This window comes from Phyllobates terribilis, unplaced genomic scaffold (genome assembly GCF_046119375.1).
Source record: "Phyllobates terribilis strain yellow unplaced genomic scaffold, ASM4611937v1 Scaffold_7__3_contigs__length_470593459, whole genome shotgun sequence".
Lineage (NCBI taxonomy): Eukaryota > Metazoa > Chordata > Amphibia > Anura > Dendrobatidae > Phyllobates > Phyllobates terribilis.
This window is the reverse complement of record NW_027362767.1, coordinates 375,161,063-375,179,628: the sequence shown is the minus strand read 5'-3', so window position 1 is coordinate 375,179,628 and position 18,566 is coordinate 375,161,063. Positions and strand designations below refer to the sequence as shown.

Genomic DNA, 18,566 nt, shown 5'->3' with positions numbered 1-18,566 from the left:
ATCCCAATTCAAAATTTCTTAGAAGAATGCTCATAAATTAATTAGATGTCATCTACACAGTGTCAACTCATACTGTAGGTTGTCATCGTTTTCAATACAGTATTTCCACAACTAAATCCACCCTTACATCAAAACTGTTTGGAGTGGATTTTATTGCTGCAGATTTTCAGCTATGAAAAAGGAAAATCAGTGGCAGATATGTCTTGCATGGAAATATCCCTTAAAGGGGATGTCCAAAGCTGACATCAATATGAGATCGGTGGGGTTTCGACGCTCAGCACCTCCACCAACGAGATTAAATTTTCTTTGGCAGTGGTGGCACATGTACTCTCCACGAAGAGCAAGTGTATTCGCAACAGAATCAGCTGTTTTAAGACACTTCTATCATGTGAACAGGCCCAACATTTGCAGCATCACGACATCCTCATACTCATATGTGGTTGGCCTATTCCATCAAAATGAACAGGCTTCAGACAACAAATATCTGATATGTATAGGCACATATAAGTTTAATGTCCGCACATTGTAAGTCGCCGCTGTGGACTTGTGTGCAGAAAACCTGCTGAAAATTACAGTACAGAAAAATCTCTCATTCACACATTGCAAGGAAAATCCACAGAGCAAATCGACTTATACAATGTAAAGGGTGTAATGTGTTGAAAATCCACATCTTTCTTTGCAGTGAAAATTCCACAGCAGATACTGGTAGTGGAAACATACCCTTAAAAGGGGAATAATAATAATAAAATACCACAAATTAGAAATGTAGTATAGTTCTTCTGATAAGCTAGGTCGCTTACCCCATGTACAGGGCATTGCAGTATCTTATATATCCATAGTTACGACCATTCATATAGTGACAGTTAGCTAGTTAGTTGTTAGTGTTCGTAACCATGAATATCTAAGCTACTGCAATGCCCCGCACATGGGGTAAGCGACATAGTGAATCAGAACTATACTACATTTCTAACTGGAAATATTTGACAACATAATTACATCTACTACTTATTGGGTTATGATCCCCTTTAAGTTGGGTCTATGCAAACTCTCCATTGCAAAATGTGAATTCTTAGCAAATCTTTGCTGTAAACACCAAACATGATTTTTTTTATACATGAGAATAAAAATATACAAAAACCTTAAACATGTGACAAGATGAACAAACTACTCCAAAGATAATTTTTTTATTCGCAATTTCCCGTACAATATTTAGGAATGTTATATTCAATATTAACATTTACATTTAAAAATTACTAACAAGAACAAAAAAATGGCATTGAAAATGTGCGCTGAAATGAAAAGTCTGGGATCTAATTATGAAAAACTGATGTCTTCACTAACGAAATTTATAGCATTAGTTTTCTAGTTCGATTGAATTATAGGGATTTTTAATTATGCCCGAGTGTTTTATTTTTCGTAGATTTTTTCACCCACATTTTGATAAAAATGCCAAAATAAATCAAAACTAGGTCAGATTCCGTTACTAATGTCACTAACTTATAGAAAATAATTTACAGAAAGCTTCCCCAATGTCACACTTTCTTACTGACTTGCTCTAAGCAGTTGTGGGTAACTTTGGACAGTCTTCTCTATTGCTTTGTCCAGACTGACCACCGGCTTGTAGCCCATGTCCTTCTTGGCCCGCTCACAGCTGTAATAGTGGTAAGTTCCCGCCAGGGCGACTCTCATCGGTGTAAAAGTCGGCTTAATTGTGATAAGTGGGCTCACAATGAACACCAAAAAGGAGACGAACATAGCCAGGTAGTAAGCCAACCAGTAGGGAATCTTGTACTTGGGGGCATCATAATTCAGGCCGACCAAGACCCGGGAAATGAATGTCCAGAAGGGAATGGGCTCGTCATTTGTGATATGGTATGCCTAAAAGAAGAGAATTTATAGACATGTATACATCAGCACTGTAAAAGGAGCTGGTAATACTTCCCCCCCATACCCAAAGCCTTAACCCTGATACAAACTCCATTGGTTGACATTGGCTAACTTTGACCTTTACCTGCTAGGCCTCTATTGGCGATGTAGGTGGACCCTGGGATACAGAATTGCTTTGACCAAGCATGGCATTCATGTATTGTCAAAGTCTTATGTTTTGTGTCTCCCGTTCCCTCTTCCACCTCCGTTTCACATTTTTCTTGCTTCCTCTCTGTTTTTATTCTGCTTTTATCTTTTTATGTTTCTCCTGTCTGGAGTGTTCTGGGACAGTGTCATTAAGTAGCAAACAGATCTAGTCATAAACACTCCTGTAGATGTTGCAAGAGGGGTCACTTAAGAAGTTTGTGTTGTTTACTATAATCTTTAGAGGATGACCCCTTTAAGTAAGTTATCACCTATGCTATGGATAGATGATAAAGAGTATATCAGTGGAGATCCGACCGCTGGACCCTTGAGCAATCAGCCAGACGGGATACTTTTATCCTTGTTAGACAGGAGCGGCAGTGCACATGCTCCACCGCCACTCCAGCTCTACATTTGGCTGTTTATGGCAGCCCCATGTATGGAGCCCGCAGTTGAGCATGCACACTGCCACTCCATTCTAAAGAGTATAAAAGTTTCATGTTCTTGCAAACGGTGCAGATTCGAGTGGTCGGCCACCCACCGACCTATTAGTTGCCATCTATCTTATGGATAGGTGATAAGTTATACTCACTGGACAGACCCTTTAAGTGCTGGTTTTAGAAATGTTGTATAATGCATTTTTTTGAAAGCATCGTACATTGCTTCATGCTCACTCTTAATTTACGTACTTTTTATACTTCTTATGGTTAATAAAAAGAAATTATGGCAAAAAAATATATTCAGACAATAGTAGATAAAAAACAAAACTTTAGACTTTCTTTAGTCAACTTGAAAAAAGTTACTTTATTATTCACATATTTGGTAGGGGGAGAAAATTATTAACAGCTGTACAGCACTTTTCTGGCAGAAAAAAAAAGTTGTAAATTCTGGCTTATGCCATGTTTGAACAATAATTTGCATTTTTTTACATTTTTTTTTTTTTAAACAGCTCTCGACAACTTTTTGGAAAGTAAATTAGGTGCATGTCACTTCGGCCAGCTTCATAAGATGACTGGCTTTGGAGTACCAGTCCTAATACATTTCCTCCTAAAAGTTAAATAATTCTAAAAATTATACTAAATTATTATAGGGGGCGCTTTATCAAAACTGAAAAAGTGAAGTAGCTGTCGATATCCCTTTTTCAGAAAAAAAAATTCAAAATTTTTTTGACACAAAAACTACAAGAAATAAAAAAAAATTGAAAAGGTCAACTGTATATGTGAAAAATTGCAAAAATAAGTATCTGTTCATAAAGTTAAAAACTTTTTGCCCAGCACTATAACAAACCTCTTTGGCACAACACTTTGTAAGTATGGGTTTACATAGGACTGCAAGAGTGACTGTTCATTTTTAATATATTATATATATAATGTTAAAGAGAATGTATTATCAAGATATGACAAATTGTTTAAATCAAGTCTTTTTTGTTAAAATTTCTTTTTTTTTCATATTTTTAATTTCCTATATCACTTTATTTTTAATGTATAATTTTCCAGCAACTAAGCCTAATATTAGACTCCTTCTTCCTGTTCTTCGCATGGACATTAGCATTAATAGACTGATTGATGCATTATCTGTGCATGCTCCAACCTAGGCATATTGAAATCCTGTCTGTGATGATAGAGAGACTGCTGAAAAGTAATTTGTACAGAACAGGAAGTGTAAGTCTGGTATATGGCTTAGGACCCTGGGTGAAAATTGCAATATATCTGATTTTTTTTTAATAAAATAGTGATAATATATCTGATAAGATCAGTATGCACTAAGGTATGCACATAAAGCATACCTTTCCACAAAGAGGAGAGTCCTTCTGTAGATATTCAGCTGCCAGGATATGGCCGTGTACAACGTTCTCCACATACGTGAAATCCACCAGATTCTTCCCATTCCTGAATCGATGTGCAAAAGTTATAAAATGAAAAGATAACAAATCAAATAAAATACTATGAAAATGGTCTAGTAAGACAAACAGGCCTCATTGCCCTTAGCAACCAATCATACAGAAGCTTTCAATCTTCCGGGGCAGTTTCAGAAATGAAACCTGAGCTCTGATTGGTTGCTATGGACAACAAGGCCTATTTAACAACAAGGCCCTGAGCATGATAGGATAATGATACTGAAGGAGTTAAAGCTGGCCCAGACATCACCACTTACCCTATCATTATTTTCATCTTGCCACTTTTTGCTGTCTCCACCATTATTGGAACAAGCTGAGGGTCTCTTGGGCCAAAAATTCCATGGGGACGAATTGCTACCGTCGAGAAATTATTCGCTGGGTCATTTGATCCCAGAACCTCCTGCAACAGATTACACCAGTAATAAATGTGAAAATGAACGCGTTTTTGGGTTTAACCTCTTAATGATGTACATCGAACGCCTAGTGCGAGTGCCGATGGGTTGCCAGGGCAGCTGAGGGCCCACTGAAGGCCCCCATGGCTGCCATTTTGGCAATAATAAACATATTTTGCAACCACTGCAAAATCCAAGATATAAAATTATTTAACCCATGTGGATAACAATATAAAGCAAAAAAAAAAAAAAAAAAAAAAAAAAAAAAAGTACAAATGTCAGAATTGCCATTTTATTTTTATTTGGTAGCCAAACCTCCTACCAACAAATGATACTAAAATATCGTAGGTACCCTAAAATGGTAATATTAAAATCTACAACTAAGCAAGCAGAAATAATTCTTCATACAGGTCGGAAAAGTATGAATTTTTCACTACGAAAAAAAAAAAAGTAAAAAAAAAAAATATATACAAATTATAATATTAATATATATTACTGCACACAATGAATGACATAAAATTAAATCCCCCAAAAAACAACGGTAAAATAACTAAAAAGGGTCTTCTTGTTTCTCCAGCAACAGTGCCACTCTTTGGTTGTGCCTGGCATTACAGCACAGTTCTGAAAACACCATTTTGTTCTTAGATCAAGATTATAATGCCATTTTACCTTTTCTTGCAGGATCTTGGTCTCTGTATAATAGTCAATGGGGTTATGGGCATATGGAAGGTCCTCACTTCCATTCTTAATGTCTTTGCCTTCAAATACAACACTGGCACTGCTGGTCAACACTAGTTTCTAAGAAAGAAAAAAGCAAAGTCAAAACCAAAGAACTCAATAGGATTCTAAAAAAGTTGCCACTACTCGGAAGAACCATTCTACAGTACTATATTTCTCTTTGGAAAATAAAAATACCCTATATTCACCTTGCATATCAGCGCCACGTCTCCCGAGGCTTGCGTGACATAGTTATGCCACACCTTCCCTGGACGTCCGAGGTTTGTACGAAGTAAGCGACAGCACAGCAGCTTATTAGCAGCCACTCATTGGCTGCAGGGCATATGTGATATCATGTCATACAAGACTCAGGAGACCTGCTGTTGACAATCTCTGGAATGGTGCCAGGATAGGAGGTGTTACGCCACGGGAGCCCTGCAGCCAATTAGTGGCCACTATTGAACTGCTGCGCTCTCACTTCCTTTGAATGAACTGCAGTCATCTTGGGAAGGTGTGGCATAAAAATGTCGTGTGAGCTTTGGCACCAATATTGCTGGATTAGCACCAGTATAGGAGTTAAAGGGGTTGTCCTGCCTTAGAGTACAAGTCTGCAGTCACTCTGACTTCAGACTTGAGAATCCTCACAGCGCGCACAGTGCATGGTGTGAGGATTCTCCGGCTCTGGGAGCAGACGGTCTTGTCATGTGAATGAAAGTATGCGATTTGCATACTTCCGGTCACATTCCGACTAGCCCGGCCTCAATCAATACACTTGCATTGAGCGAGGCTGGACATGTCTAGTCGGAATGTGACCGGAAGTATGCAAATCACATACTTGGGGTCACATGACATGTCTGCTCACTCCCGGCACTCGAGAATCCTAACAGCACACACTGGGCGCGCTTTGAGGATTGACAAGTCTGCAGTCACATAGAATGACAGCATACTAGTACACCCAGGGCATTTAAGTATAGGGTATTTTTATTTTACAAAGGAGAAATATAGTAATTAAAGAGGAAGTTACTAATATTTAACATTAACCTTCAGAAAAAGAAGGTTTGAGGCATCAAAGTGCACCCGGTGAGACTCCTGCATTTCCTTAGACAATGATTACAATTGGAATATATTGAATTGATAATCTATGCTTTATTTTTTTTTTCAGCATATAGTTGCGGCAGTGGCATAGTCAGATTAAACTATGAATTGTAAAGCGCTGCGGAATATGTTGGCGTTATATAAAGATTATTATTATTCTCCCTTTAGTTATTCAGAAAACTGGAAACCGCAATCTTATTGGTCGAAATAGGCAACTGCTACATTTTTCTTTCGCACAAATTTTGATAAATCTCCCCGATGTGTGTGTAAATCATAACAAAAAAATAAATGTTGTGACAATTTTTTTTTTTTTTTTTTCACAAAAAAAAAAAATTGTATAGTTTTGTAGGAGAGGTGATAACATGAAGAAAGGTTCCTGTTATCAAGTAAGTTTATTCCTTAATATACAAGCAGAGATTCAACTCTGAAATACAAAAAAAGTCCTTTCATTGGTGGGATATCAGCTCAACTTATGAGACCATTGGCTCCTGTAGTAAAAGGGATTAACCATTTTGCATACAGGAACACGTCATACATGAGATGAAACTAGAAAATGACAGCGCTGTCCCTGAAACTGACATGGAAGAAAACAGATCCCATGGGGCTGCTCAGTCATTGATCAGTAAGTGCCATCCCAGTGTCACAGTAAGCAGATAATCTCCATTTAGTAGTGACTTGCATCACACAGCCCTACCTTCTGCCCTTAATCATCCCCCACACCTCTACATGTCCCTTCAGGTGGGAACTCCCAGCGGCCTCCACCCTGAGAAAGCAGGTATTCAGACAAGGCGAAAAACTGCTGTGAGAAGTTTCAACACCCATTGATCGAGAAACATATTGTATTAACCAACAATGCAAGGAGTTGTGCCATAAAAAGCAAACGCAGCTCAGCTACATCTGGAATTAAACTACAACTTTTGGACTGTAGCTGTTACTATCCAGGAAAACTAAAAACTTTTTGCAAACACCCGCATCAGGGGCAGGTGGTCATGGAGAAGTTGGGTAGTCCATGGTCAAAGCCAATCTGTCCCCAGATTTTATTATATTTACTGTATACAATATTAAATAGAACTCTTAGACCTGATGAGGCTGGTGCACTTACTTTGGAAATCCATGCCAGAATGGAGGTGTAATTCTCATATTAAAAATGAACAGTTTAAGAGTGCAGCTAAAAAGTGACATTACTGATGAGTCAAAATGTATTCTGTCGCCAACCACCCAGCCTGACAACTGCAGCTTGCACTGAGCAGAGTGAGATCTCAGCCGCAGGAATGAGGGACACTGAGGAGCCGTCAATCAGGCTAGATGAGTGGAGATTGCGATGAACTGAATTTATATAGGGGGCCCTTATATAGGGGGTTATTGATAGGATAGTGTTTAATTAGTTACAAACAGCGTCCTGCTCTGGAGGTCCTGACCGAAGTGTAATGCATAACTGATACTGAGTTATGCATACTGCCGTGCATGTTTGAGCGTGTACGCCCACTGGAGGCGGATACTCAAATAGGAAACAGAGGAAATGTGATCCAGTATGGTCTAGATATTGTAGAAATCGAGAGCCAGTGATTGACTGCAGCATCTAAATGGTTAACAGCAGCAACAGGAGCTAGCTCAGTGTGCAGCTGTTACAGGCAGTTGTAAAACCCAGCCAGCGCCGGCCCGGAAAGAAGCAGGCTCAGCTCTTCAGACCGCTCCATACAACTGCACCCTGACTGTACAGTACTATTACATCAAGAAGTGCAAAGATGGGTTATTTCATAAATAATCTACAAATCGCTCAATACATTTAAACATTGTGCTATTTAACCCCACCACAAAAAATGTTCCCAAAGTGCTGACCACTACACGTTTCCCTTTTGTTTAACTTTCTGTCCGCTGCCGAGCAGCCATGATGCCAAGATGGATTACAGGAAGTGGGAACTGAACCTTGGTCTTTGCCTGGCAAACTACATACAGGCATGATAGTGAGGCAGCCTTTCAGTTCAGGGCAGGCGAGGCGCTGGACTGTGATAAGAGCAATATATGGGAAGAGGAAGAAGAAAGAAAGAAAGAAAGAAAGAAAGAAAGAAAGAAAGAAAGAAGGAAGGAAGGAAGGAAGGAAGGAAGGAAGGAAGGAAGGAAGGAAGGAAGGAAGGAAGGAAGGAAGGAAGGAAGGAAGGAAGGAAGGAAGGAAGGAAGGAAGGAAGGAAGGAAGGAAGGAAGGAAGGAAGGAAGGAAGAGGAGGAGGAGTAGTGGTGGATGGCAGGTTACAGAGTACGAGAATTGTAGCAGTTCTTTGACATTTTAGTCTGATATGTGCACCAAAGGCAGTTTTAACTTGTTTTGAGAGATGAGGGCAGCAACACCATGTCGTTTTGCTACAGATTTTGTGAAAAAGCATTAATGGGGTATTCCCATCTTCATGATCCTATCCCAATATGTAGTAGGTGTAGTAATGATAATAATATTAGCAAATACCTTCAATCAGAAATGTAGTATAGTTCTTCTGAACCGGTATGTCACTTACCCCATGTGCAGGGCATTGCAGTAGCTTAGGCATCCATGGTTATGACCACTCATATAGTGAGAGTTAGTTAGAGGTTAGTGGCCGTAACCATGGATACTTAAGCTACTGCAATGTCCTGCGTGGAGAAAGCGGCATAGCTAATCAGAAGAACTATACTATATTTTTAACTGGAGGTAGTTGCTAATAATATTACACCTACTACATACTGGAATAGGATCTTGGAGATGGGAATACACCTTTAAGTCTGAATGTGTGAGGTAGGCCAGGATAAGGCAATATCAGGAGGGAAGATTACAGGCTGTGACATGACCGGTTGCTATGATTACACCATAACTGTGTTATATTCAGTTTACCACATGTAATTGTACAGAAATAGTATAGAAATGACAGATCACAAACTGAATGCCAAATGACTACAGTGCTCAGGTATGTACGGCGGCCATGAGAGGAAAATGCCGGTTATGTAAACCGTTCTATTATAATGAGGTGGTTTTATATTCACTAATATGGAAACAGAAAGAGAAAAATGCTGGAAATATAAGAAGCATCATGACGTCATATACATGTCTATAAACAGTATGGGACCCGAATTTAGTGGGGTCACAGCCCTTTATTGTTAGAGCTAATCACTGCTGGTCTTTACGACAGTCCACAAAATGGGGAGGCCAAGAAAGAGGGCTCATTTCCAGTGATACACAGCCGCATCCACTGAAATCAATGCAGACCCAATGATAGTTCTAAATAACATCCTGTGATTACAGCAGCCTCAGCGCTAATTTAAGCCAGGTGTAAGAGGAGATGGAAAATGGAAAGGATAATGTTAGCTAACACACTTGTAAAATTAGTGACTGCGGTGCAATTACATCGTCTCTACCATCCACATACCATATACAGTACAGACCAAAAGTTTGGACACACCTCATTTAAAGATTTTTCTGTATTTTCATGACTATGAAAATTGTACATTCACACTGAGGGCATCAAAACTATGAATTAACACATGTGGAATTATATACTAAACAAAAAAGTGTGAAACAACTGAAAATATGTCTTATATTCTAGGTTCTTCAAAGTAGCCACCTTTTGCTTTGATGACTGCTTTGCACACTCTTGGCATTCTCTTGATGAGCTTCAAGAGGTAGTCACCGGAAATGGTCTTCCAACAATCTTGAAGGAGTTCCCAGAGATGCTTAGCACTTGTTGGCTCTTTTGCCTTCACTCTGCGGTCCAGCTCACCCCAAACCATCTCGATTGGGTTCAGGTCTGGTGACTGTGGAGGCCAGGTCATCTGGCGTAGCACCCCATCACTCTCCTTCTTGGTCAAATAACCCTTACACAGCCTGGAGGTGTGTTTGGCGTCATTGTCCTGTGGAAAAATAAATGATGGTCCAACTAAACGCAAACCGGATGGAATAGCATGCCGCTGCAAGATGCTGTGGTAGCCATGCTGGTTCAGCATGCCTTCAATTTTGAATAAATCCCCAACAGTGTCACCAGCAAAGCACCCCCACACCATCACACCTCCTCCTCCATGCTTCACGGTGGGAACCAGGCATGTAGAGTCCATCCATTCACCTTTTCTGCATTGCACAAAGACACGGTGGTTGGAACCAAAGATTTCAAATTTGGACTCCTCAGACCAAAGCACAGATTTCCACTGGTCTAATGTCCATTCCTTGTGTTCTTTAGCCCAAACAAGTCTCTTCAGCTTGTTGCCTGTCCTTAGCAGTGGTTTCCTAGCAGCTATTTTACCATGAAGGCCTGCTGCACAAAGTCTCCTATTAACAGTTGTTGAAGAGATGTGTCTGCTGCTAGAACTCTGTGTGGCATTGACCTGGTCTCTAATCTGAGCTGCTGTTAACCTGCGATTTCTGAGGCTGGTGACTTGGATAAACTTATCCTCAGAAGCAGAGGTGACTCTTGGTCTTCCTTTCCTGGGGCGGTCCTCATGTGACCCAGTTTCTTTGTAGCGCTTGATGGTTTTTGCAACTGCACTTGGGGACAATTTCAAAGTTTTCCCAATTTTTCGCACCGACTGACCTTCATTTCTTAAAGTAATGATGGCCACTCGTTTTTCTTTACTTAGCTGCTTTTTTCTTGCCATAATACAAATTCTAACAGTCTATTCAGTAGGACTATCAGCTGTGTATCCACCTGACTTCTGCACAACACAACTGATGGTCCCAACCCCATTTATAAGGCAAGAAATCCCACTTATTAAACCTGACAGGTCACACCTGTGAAGTGAAAACCATTTCCGGTGACTACCTCTTGAAGCTCATCAAGAGAATGACAAGAGTGTGCAAAGCAGTCATCAAAGCAAAAGGTGGCTACTTTGAAGAACCTAGAATATAAGACATATTTTCAGTTGTTTCACACTTTTTTGTTAAGTATATAATTCCACATGTGTTAATTCATAGTTTTGATGCCTTCAGTGTGAATGTACAATTTTCATAGTCATGAAAATACAGAAAAATCTTTAAATGAGAAGGTGTGTCCAAACTTTTGGTCTGTACTGTATATGCTGGGAAGGTTTCCCGACAGATATTCCTGACCTAAGGAGGCGACGACATGTCACTTTATACATATACAGAGCCATATGTTGGCAAAAAGCTTCGAAGCATAATAACCACAAAACAAAAGAATGCATAGTTTTTTATGCCCTTTGTATCCTGTTGGCTGAAGAGCAGATGCAGACTGGCAGATTTGACAGTATGGTGGGAAAGATGGGTGACAATCCCTATAACTTGCAGCTGCGGCAACCACTTCCTGCTGCCAGATTTGGAAAATAAGAAAGAAACTGGAAGAACAGAACCATAATGAGCCATGAAAATGTAAAAAAAAAACAAACAAACAAACAAAAAAACCCTTGTACTAATCAAATCGCTCACCTCTCACCTCTCGACCACCCGTGAGTCCTCACAGAATCTTCTGATCCCCGCCGCTCGTGTTCATCAGGCCTCTCGCACTGTGCAGGACTTCCGGATGTCATGGCACCCGGGACAGTTCTGCGCATATGATCAGGAAGGTCACGGCACATGTTGTGATGTCAAGATGCCGCTGACCTCCCGGGCGCCATGACAGTCGGAAGTCTAGCACCGTATGAAAGGCATGAAGAAGTGAGCAGAAGTATTTTTTTTTTATTTTTACAAATTAGGGTTATTATGCTCTGGGGTCTGAAAAATAAGGTACATTAAATTTGCAGAGAAAACCTTCTCTGAGAATCAAATTTCCTGGGAAAAACTGCACCAACAGGCAAATTCTAATTCTGCCTGATCCACTCATCTCTACTTACCGTATTTTTCGGACTATAAGATGCACCGGATCATAAGACGCACTTAGTTTTTAGAGGATGAAAATAGAAAAAAAATGTAAGCAAAAAATGTGGTCATGGTGCCCTGTTATGAGGGAGGGCTCTGCAGCTGACACTGGTATAGGGGTAATGTCCCCAAATTCTGTTAATATCCCCCCTTCCTGGTATGCGTGGCCCCCCTCATCCCTCTTCCTGGTATGCCTGGCCCCCCTCATCCCTCTTCCTTGTATGTGTGGCCCCCCTCATTCCCCAATCCTGGTATGCGTGGCCCCCTCATCTCCCAATACTGGTATGCATGGCCCCCTCATCCCCCAATACTGGTATGCGTGGCCCCCCTCATCCCCCAATCCTGGTATGCGTGGCCCCCCTCATCCCCCAATCCTGGTATGCGTGGCCGCCCTCATCCCCCAATCCTGGTATGCGTAGCCCCCCTCATCCCTCTTCCTGGTATGCATGGCCCCCCTCATCCCCATCACGCTACACAAAAAAAAAATAAAACGCGTCTACTCACCTTTCTTCCCTGTGCTCCAGCGCTGTGTCCAGCTCTGCTGCCAGCACTTCTCACTGTGTGAGGCGTGCATGACGTCCCTGCCATGAACCCTCACAAGGTGAGATGTGAGCTGCCGGAATAGTCACTGCTCCCCATGCCGGGACTGTGTGCATGGGAAGCAGCGACTTCACTCTCCTTAACAGCCGGCACACAGTGTAGCTGCAGCGCGGCTCCTGCTGCGGGCGGGCGATCGCGTGTGCCTGCTATTAAGGAGCATGAATATTCACCCCTCTCCACTCCCATAGGCGTGGGGAGCAGTGAATATTCATTTTCTTTAGTAGCGGGCACAGTGTAGGCTGCAGCAGGTGCCTGCTGCCTGTGCATCGCTCCTCTGCTCCTGCCGCTCCCCCCACACCAGCCACAGTGTGTATATAATATAATATATACACACACACCACATTCGGACTATAAGACGCACCCCCCACTTTACTCCAAAATTTTGGAGGAAAAAAAAAAGAGCATCTTATAAATCGAAAAATACTGTAAATGCTTCTCCAGCTGATTTATAACCACATCAAAGTTGAACTGATCTTTCATCATAAATCGGCACAAAAGAGTTTGGAAAAAGACAGATTAAAGAGTTAGGCTATGTGCCCACGATGCAGAAATGCTCCGGATTTTTCCTGAGCGTTTCTGCATCTCCCCTGGCAGAAAAAACACATGCGGATTGTACATGGGGATTGTACATGCATTTTCCCGCCAGGTAGAAGCATTTGTCAAGCGTTTTGCACATGCAATTACGCATGCGGGTTGTCAAGCGCTTTCCAAGCGATTTTAGCATCACTTGGAAAGTGCTTGACAACTTGGTCACACTATATAAATCCATCAACCGGCATGGATTTATATAGTGTGACCAAGTTAGTTAATAAAAAAGAATAAAAATGGTAAAAAAAACCCCCAAAACATTATACTCACCTTCAGATGGCTCCCAGTTTCCTTATCCGATGTGTCCGGTCTCCCCGGTGTCTCTCGGTGGTGTAAAAGGACCTTCCATAAAGTCATTTAGTCGCGAGCCGCCGGGGAGCAAGAACGCACCGTACAGGAGACCGGGGGTCATCAGAAGGTGAGTATAATGTGTTTTTTTATTTTAAAATCTTTTTTTCACAGGTACTATGGCACCCGGGTCCGAAGGAGCACCATCCGCACATTGAATCGCTTAATATCCGCATGTGCACATGTAGTGATGCGGATATTAAGAGATTCAATGCAAGTCAATGGAGGCAAAAACGCCGCGTCCGCAAAGTAATTGGTAGTGCTGCGGATTTTTCAGCAATGATAATGAGCAGCGGAAATTTAAGCAGTATGTGCACAGCACATGCGGATTATCATTGGGGAACATGGCAGACCTACCAAGCGTTTTTTTTAAGCGTTTCTGCGGCAGAATTGACGCTGCAGAAAAGCTTAAAAAACAAATAGTGGGCACACAGCCTTACAAACTCCGGTCAGAAAGAGCTCACTGATGGATTCTCAGTTAAAGGGGTTGTCCATTACTTGGGCAACTCCTTTTCAAATGACACAGTGCTCCATACAGTATTAAAAAACGCATACAATCACATCCCAGACCAGCGACGTTCCACCGGCACTTGCGTGATATTATGTCGCATTACACCTGCGGTCTATTCAGATTTCCTATATACAGTAAATCTGTGGGATTGCAGTATATAGTGATCAAACTATTGCAGGTTCAAGTCCCCTAAGACTGAAATAATAAGGAAAAAACAAAATGTCAAAAATCTAAAAAGACAAAAATTCAAATCACTTTCCTCTTTCCCCTTTAGAAATAAAGACATATAAAAAAAAAAGCTAAATTTATTATCCCTGGATCCCTAGTGCGAGTTTTTGTAGTGCTACTGTCTGGTTTTAACAAAACCCAAAAAAGTGCCGTTCACCACAATTGAAATTTTTTACCGTTTTTTAGAACATGGTAAAATGAATGGTGTGGACTACGGTTCGCGCCATATTGGACATGTAGACATTATCCTCTCAATAAGTAGTGAGGCTTTAAATTGTGCAGCGATATCGGTCATTACTGACTGGAGGAGGCCGAGTAGCCCCTCATTCTTAATCGCTGCCCGCACGTCCTTGGCAGCAATGTAAACGCTCTTATAAATGCCCATTGTTTTGGACAGTGACCCTGAACGTGACCTGGTAACACTGCTTTATCCCTATGGTCACCTGAACGCCGGCCTCTTTGCAGGCTTGGATGACTGTTCTTGTCCCGGTGTAATTCACTTTGTAGAACAGTTCCTTATTGTTGCTAAAAGGGGCCGGCGATGCGCAATGGAAGACGATGTTCACACCTTGGAGCGCCGGCAGCAAATCCTGAAACATAATGAAGAGTATATAAGGAATAACAATGGCAGGTTTGGAAATAAAACCAATATTCCCTTCTCAGTTAGGCCTCATGCAGACATCTGATTTTTCCATGTACGAGAAAAACGGACTGATTATTCTGCTCTGATTTTCTCGTACGTGGAGGAATTAAAATAAATAAATAATTATCCACCTTCTCCATTCTGACAGTCTGTGAAAATCAGACTGCACTCTGATGGAATCCAAGTACTATCCGATTTTTCCATAGACTTGAATGGCCAATTTTTATCGGAGGGTTGGATGAAAAAAATCGGACATGTCTCCGCGATTTTCCGGACGCGTGAATAGCCCCATAAACTATTACAGGTGTGAGTGCTATATGTGAAAATAGCACTTGTACGCAAAAATGGGACGTCTGAATGAGCCCTTAGTGATAGGAGATTGCGGTGTCATGCCACCACTTAATTATCAATGAGGGTCCGATATCTCGGACCCTCACCGATGACAGCTGAGATATTTAATTCTTCTTACCGATTTACTACACAGATCCCCAATAAAAAACTGCACTCGCTCATTCTCAAAGCCCTGACGGATGTCAAATACATTGACGGAGTATCCTCTCTCCAGCAGACGCTCCACCATGTGTTGGCCAAGGAACCCAGATCCACCAATCACAGTGCATTTCTTGCTGGCCTAGAATAGACAGAAGGACTTTATTAGTGGGCACGGTACAGGATCCGGCATCATGGTGCATCATGGAAACCTCGGCATGAACAAAAAAAAAGACAATGCCAAGGTTTCCCTGATGAAATGAAAGAGTATTTAAATATATGGGGTGGAAATATACTTTTATCATTGTGGCGAATATGCAAATGAAGTCACAAGTGCCCAGTGGGAGGACCTGGCCCGATAACTGCTCAGTCTCTCCTCAGTAAACCCCTCCCTGCACCTCACCTCCGACATCGTCCTCACCCACTATCCTCCATATTGATATGGCGCATATGGAATGGACGGTAAGGCTCATAACGGCATGTCACGGCAAAGGCGAAAATTATTCTAGATGGTGCTCAAACTATCAATTTGGGGGGAAGGTGCAGGTCAGGTTTTTCTAAGGAGAGCTTGAGCACTGTCAGCAAATTGTTGCTATGTAATCTGAGAGCAGCATAATGTAGGGACAGAGACCCTGATTCCAAAATGTGTCACTTGCTGGTTTGCAATGCTGTCATTTTGATCCAATCACTGTTTATGTTTTCACTGCCGATCTAGCAGAGCTCTGAATACTGAGCTGTGTATAACCCCGCCCACACCACTCCACTGATTGGCCACTTTCTGTGTACACTGTATATTGACAGAAGATGCTAATCAGTGGTGGGGACATGGTTGGACTAGGAGGCACGAGTCAACTAGTCCTGTAGTGATAATCTCCTGCTGATAAAACAACGATTTTATTGAAACAGCAAAAGATAGCCCAGTAATTGACACATCATTGGAGTCAGGGTCTCTGCCCCTACATTGTGCTGCTCTCAGATTTGAAGGCAAAAACCTGGTGACAGAAATGTATACAGTAATAAATGCAGTCCACATTACACTACTCACAGGTCGGATTCGTGTCGCCATTTCTTAAGTAATTTTGTCCAATGTCCACCTGAAAACAAAAGAGATATAAATATGGATCCAATACATTCGGTATAACTTATATTTTATTCACTGAAGTCCCTGGTGTATGTAGGAGTCCAGTGGGCGGTGCTAATAGTGATTGACGGCTATTGTCTCCCAGTCATACAGGTAAACTTGTCAAACACCGAGCAGGCCCGCCGGACCCACGCAAGCACCGACCAGGCCCGCCCGCCGAACTCATGCACGCACCGACCAGGCCCGCCCGCCCGCCGGACTCACGCACGCACCGACCAGGCCCGTCCGTCCGCCCGCCCGCCGAACTCACGCACGCGCCGACCAGGCCCGCCCGCCTCACGCACGCGCCGACCAGGCCCACCCGCCTCACGCACGCGCCGACCAGGCCCGCCCGCCTCACGCACGCATGGGCTGACCAGCCCACCCGCCGGACTTACGCACGCTCCGACCAGGCCCGCCCGCCGGACTCACGCACGCGCCGACCAGGCCCGCCCGCCGGACTCACGCACGCGCCGACCAGGCCCGCCCGCCGGACTCACGCACGCGCCGACCAGGCCCGCCCGCCGGACTCACGCACGCGCCGACCAGGCCCGCCCGCCGGACTCACGCACGCGCCGACCAGGCCCGCCCGCCGGACTCACGCACGCGCCGACCAGGCCCGCCCGCCGGACTCACGCACGCGCCGACCAGGCCCGCCCGCCCGCCGGACTCACGCACGCGCCGACCAGGCCCGCCCGCCCGCCTCACGCACGCGCCGACCAGGCCCGCCCGCCCGCCGGACTCACGCACGCGCCGACCAGGCCCGCCCGCCCGCCTCACGCACGCGCCGACCAGGCCCGCCCGCCGGACTCACGCACGCGCCGACCAGGCCCGCCCGCCCGCCGGACTCACGCACGCGCCGACCAGGCCCGCCCGCCCGCCGGACTCACGCACGCGCCGACCAGGCCCGCCCGCCCGCCGGACTCACGCACGCGCCGACCAGGCCCGCCCGCCCGCCGGACTCACGCACGCGCCGACCAGGCCCGCCCGCCCGCCGGACTCACGCACGCGCCGACCAGGCCCGCCCGCCCGCCGGACTCACGCACGCGCCGACCAGGCCCGCCCGCCCGCCGGACTCACGCACGCGCCGACCAGGCCCGCCCGCCCGCCGGACTCACGCACGCGCCGACCAGGCCCGCCCGCCCGCCGGACTCACGCACGCGCCGACCAGGCCCGCCCGCCCGCCGGACTCACGCACGCGCCGACCAGGCCCGCCCGCCCGCCGGACTCACGCACGCGCCGACCAGGCCCGCCCGCCCGCCGGACTCACGCACGCGCCGACCAGGCCCGCCCGCCCGCCGGACTCACGCACGCGCCGACCAGGCCCGCCCGCCCGCCGGACTCACGCACGCGCCGACCAGGCCCGCCCGCCCGCCGGACTCACGCACGCGCCGACCAGGCCCGCCCGCCCGCCGGACTCACGCACGCGCCGACCAGGCCCGCCCGCCCGCCGGACTCACGCACGCGCCGACCAGGCCCGCCCGCCCGCCGGACTCACGCACGCGCCGACCAGGCCCGCCCGCCGGACTCACGCACGCGCCGACCAGGCCCGCCCGCCGGACTCACGCACGCATGACTGGTCCCTTTAAGTAAAGTATAAATGACATACACAAAACAGTAGCAAACAATCAATGGCGCAATTAGCCAGAGGTCAAATAATGAACCACAGATCACATAAATAAGCTGCGGAGCCAAAGCCTCCATAGTCACCAGCACAAAGGGATTCCTGAATGTCTTTACTGCTGCTTCCACTACTCCAGAGACCAGAGTCCCTGAATGTCAGCCCTGAGGCGGCGCTGCAGCTGATGAAGCTGGTGGCAGAGCTGCCCTCTCACCTGTCCTGTGCTCTCAGCCCTCTCCCCGATTTTATCTGCTGATCACCCAGTGCTCCCAGTATAACATGCAGATAACATGCCTGGCCATGGGCTGAGAATCAGCAGAGCTCAGACGCTTGCAGCTGATTGGTTACCCTAACAGTCAGAAGACCAATAGAAAAAGACATCTGCATCTTCTATGGCAACCAGCACGCAACGTCACTCAAT

General features: G+C 44.8%; 1 protein-coding gene across 2 annotated transcripts; it reads right to left on the bottom strand.

The window, feature by feature from the left end:
* Positions 1–1,168: 1,168 nt before the first annotated feature.
* On the bottom strand, positions 1,169–18,521 carry NSDHL (NAD(P) dependent 3-beta-hydroxysteroid dehydrogenase NSDHL). Of its 2 annotated transcripts, none has more exons than XM_073641368.1 (8): positions 18,360–18,521; positions 16,450–16,498; positions 15,385–15,546; positions 14,716–14,862; positions 5,029–5,157; positions 4,225–4,367; positions 3,857–3,959; positions 1,169–1,878 (listed from the first exon to the last, which is right to left on the bottom strand). In XM_073641368.1, exons 2-8 carry the CDS (start codon positions 16,468–16,470, stop codon positions 1,543–1,545), a joined length of 1,041 nt encoding a protein of 346 aa, XP_073497469.1. In that variant the 5' UTR covers positions 16,471–16,498; positions 18,360–18,521; the 3' UTR covers positions 1,169–1,542. The 2 variants fall into 2 exon arrangements, with proteins under 2 accessions (XP_073497469.1, XP_073497470.1); XM_073641369.1 differs by having other exon boundaries at positions 18,235–18,371.
* Positions 18,522–18,566: the final 45 nt, after the last annotated feature.

What these genes read in the sequence shown, in the direction of transcription:
- NSDHL (XM_073641368.1), bottom strand. Translation starts at nt 16,470, where the DNA reads ATGGCGACACGAATCCGACCT. An exon ending in CCAAGATCCTGCAAGAAAAG is followed by an intron (nt 4,368 to 5,028) that starts GTAAAATGGCAT and finishes AATCTGTTGCAG; the next exon opens with GAGGTTCTGGGATCAAATGA. An exon ending in AAGATGAAAATAATGATAGG is followed by an intron (nt 3,960 to 4,224) that starts GTAAGTGGTGAT and finishes ACATCGATTCAG; the next exon opens with GAATGGGAAGAATCTGGTGG.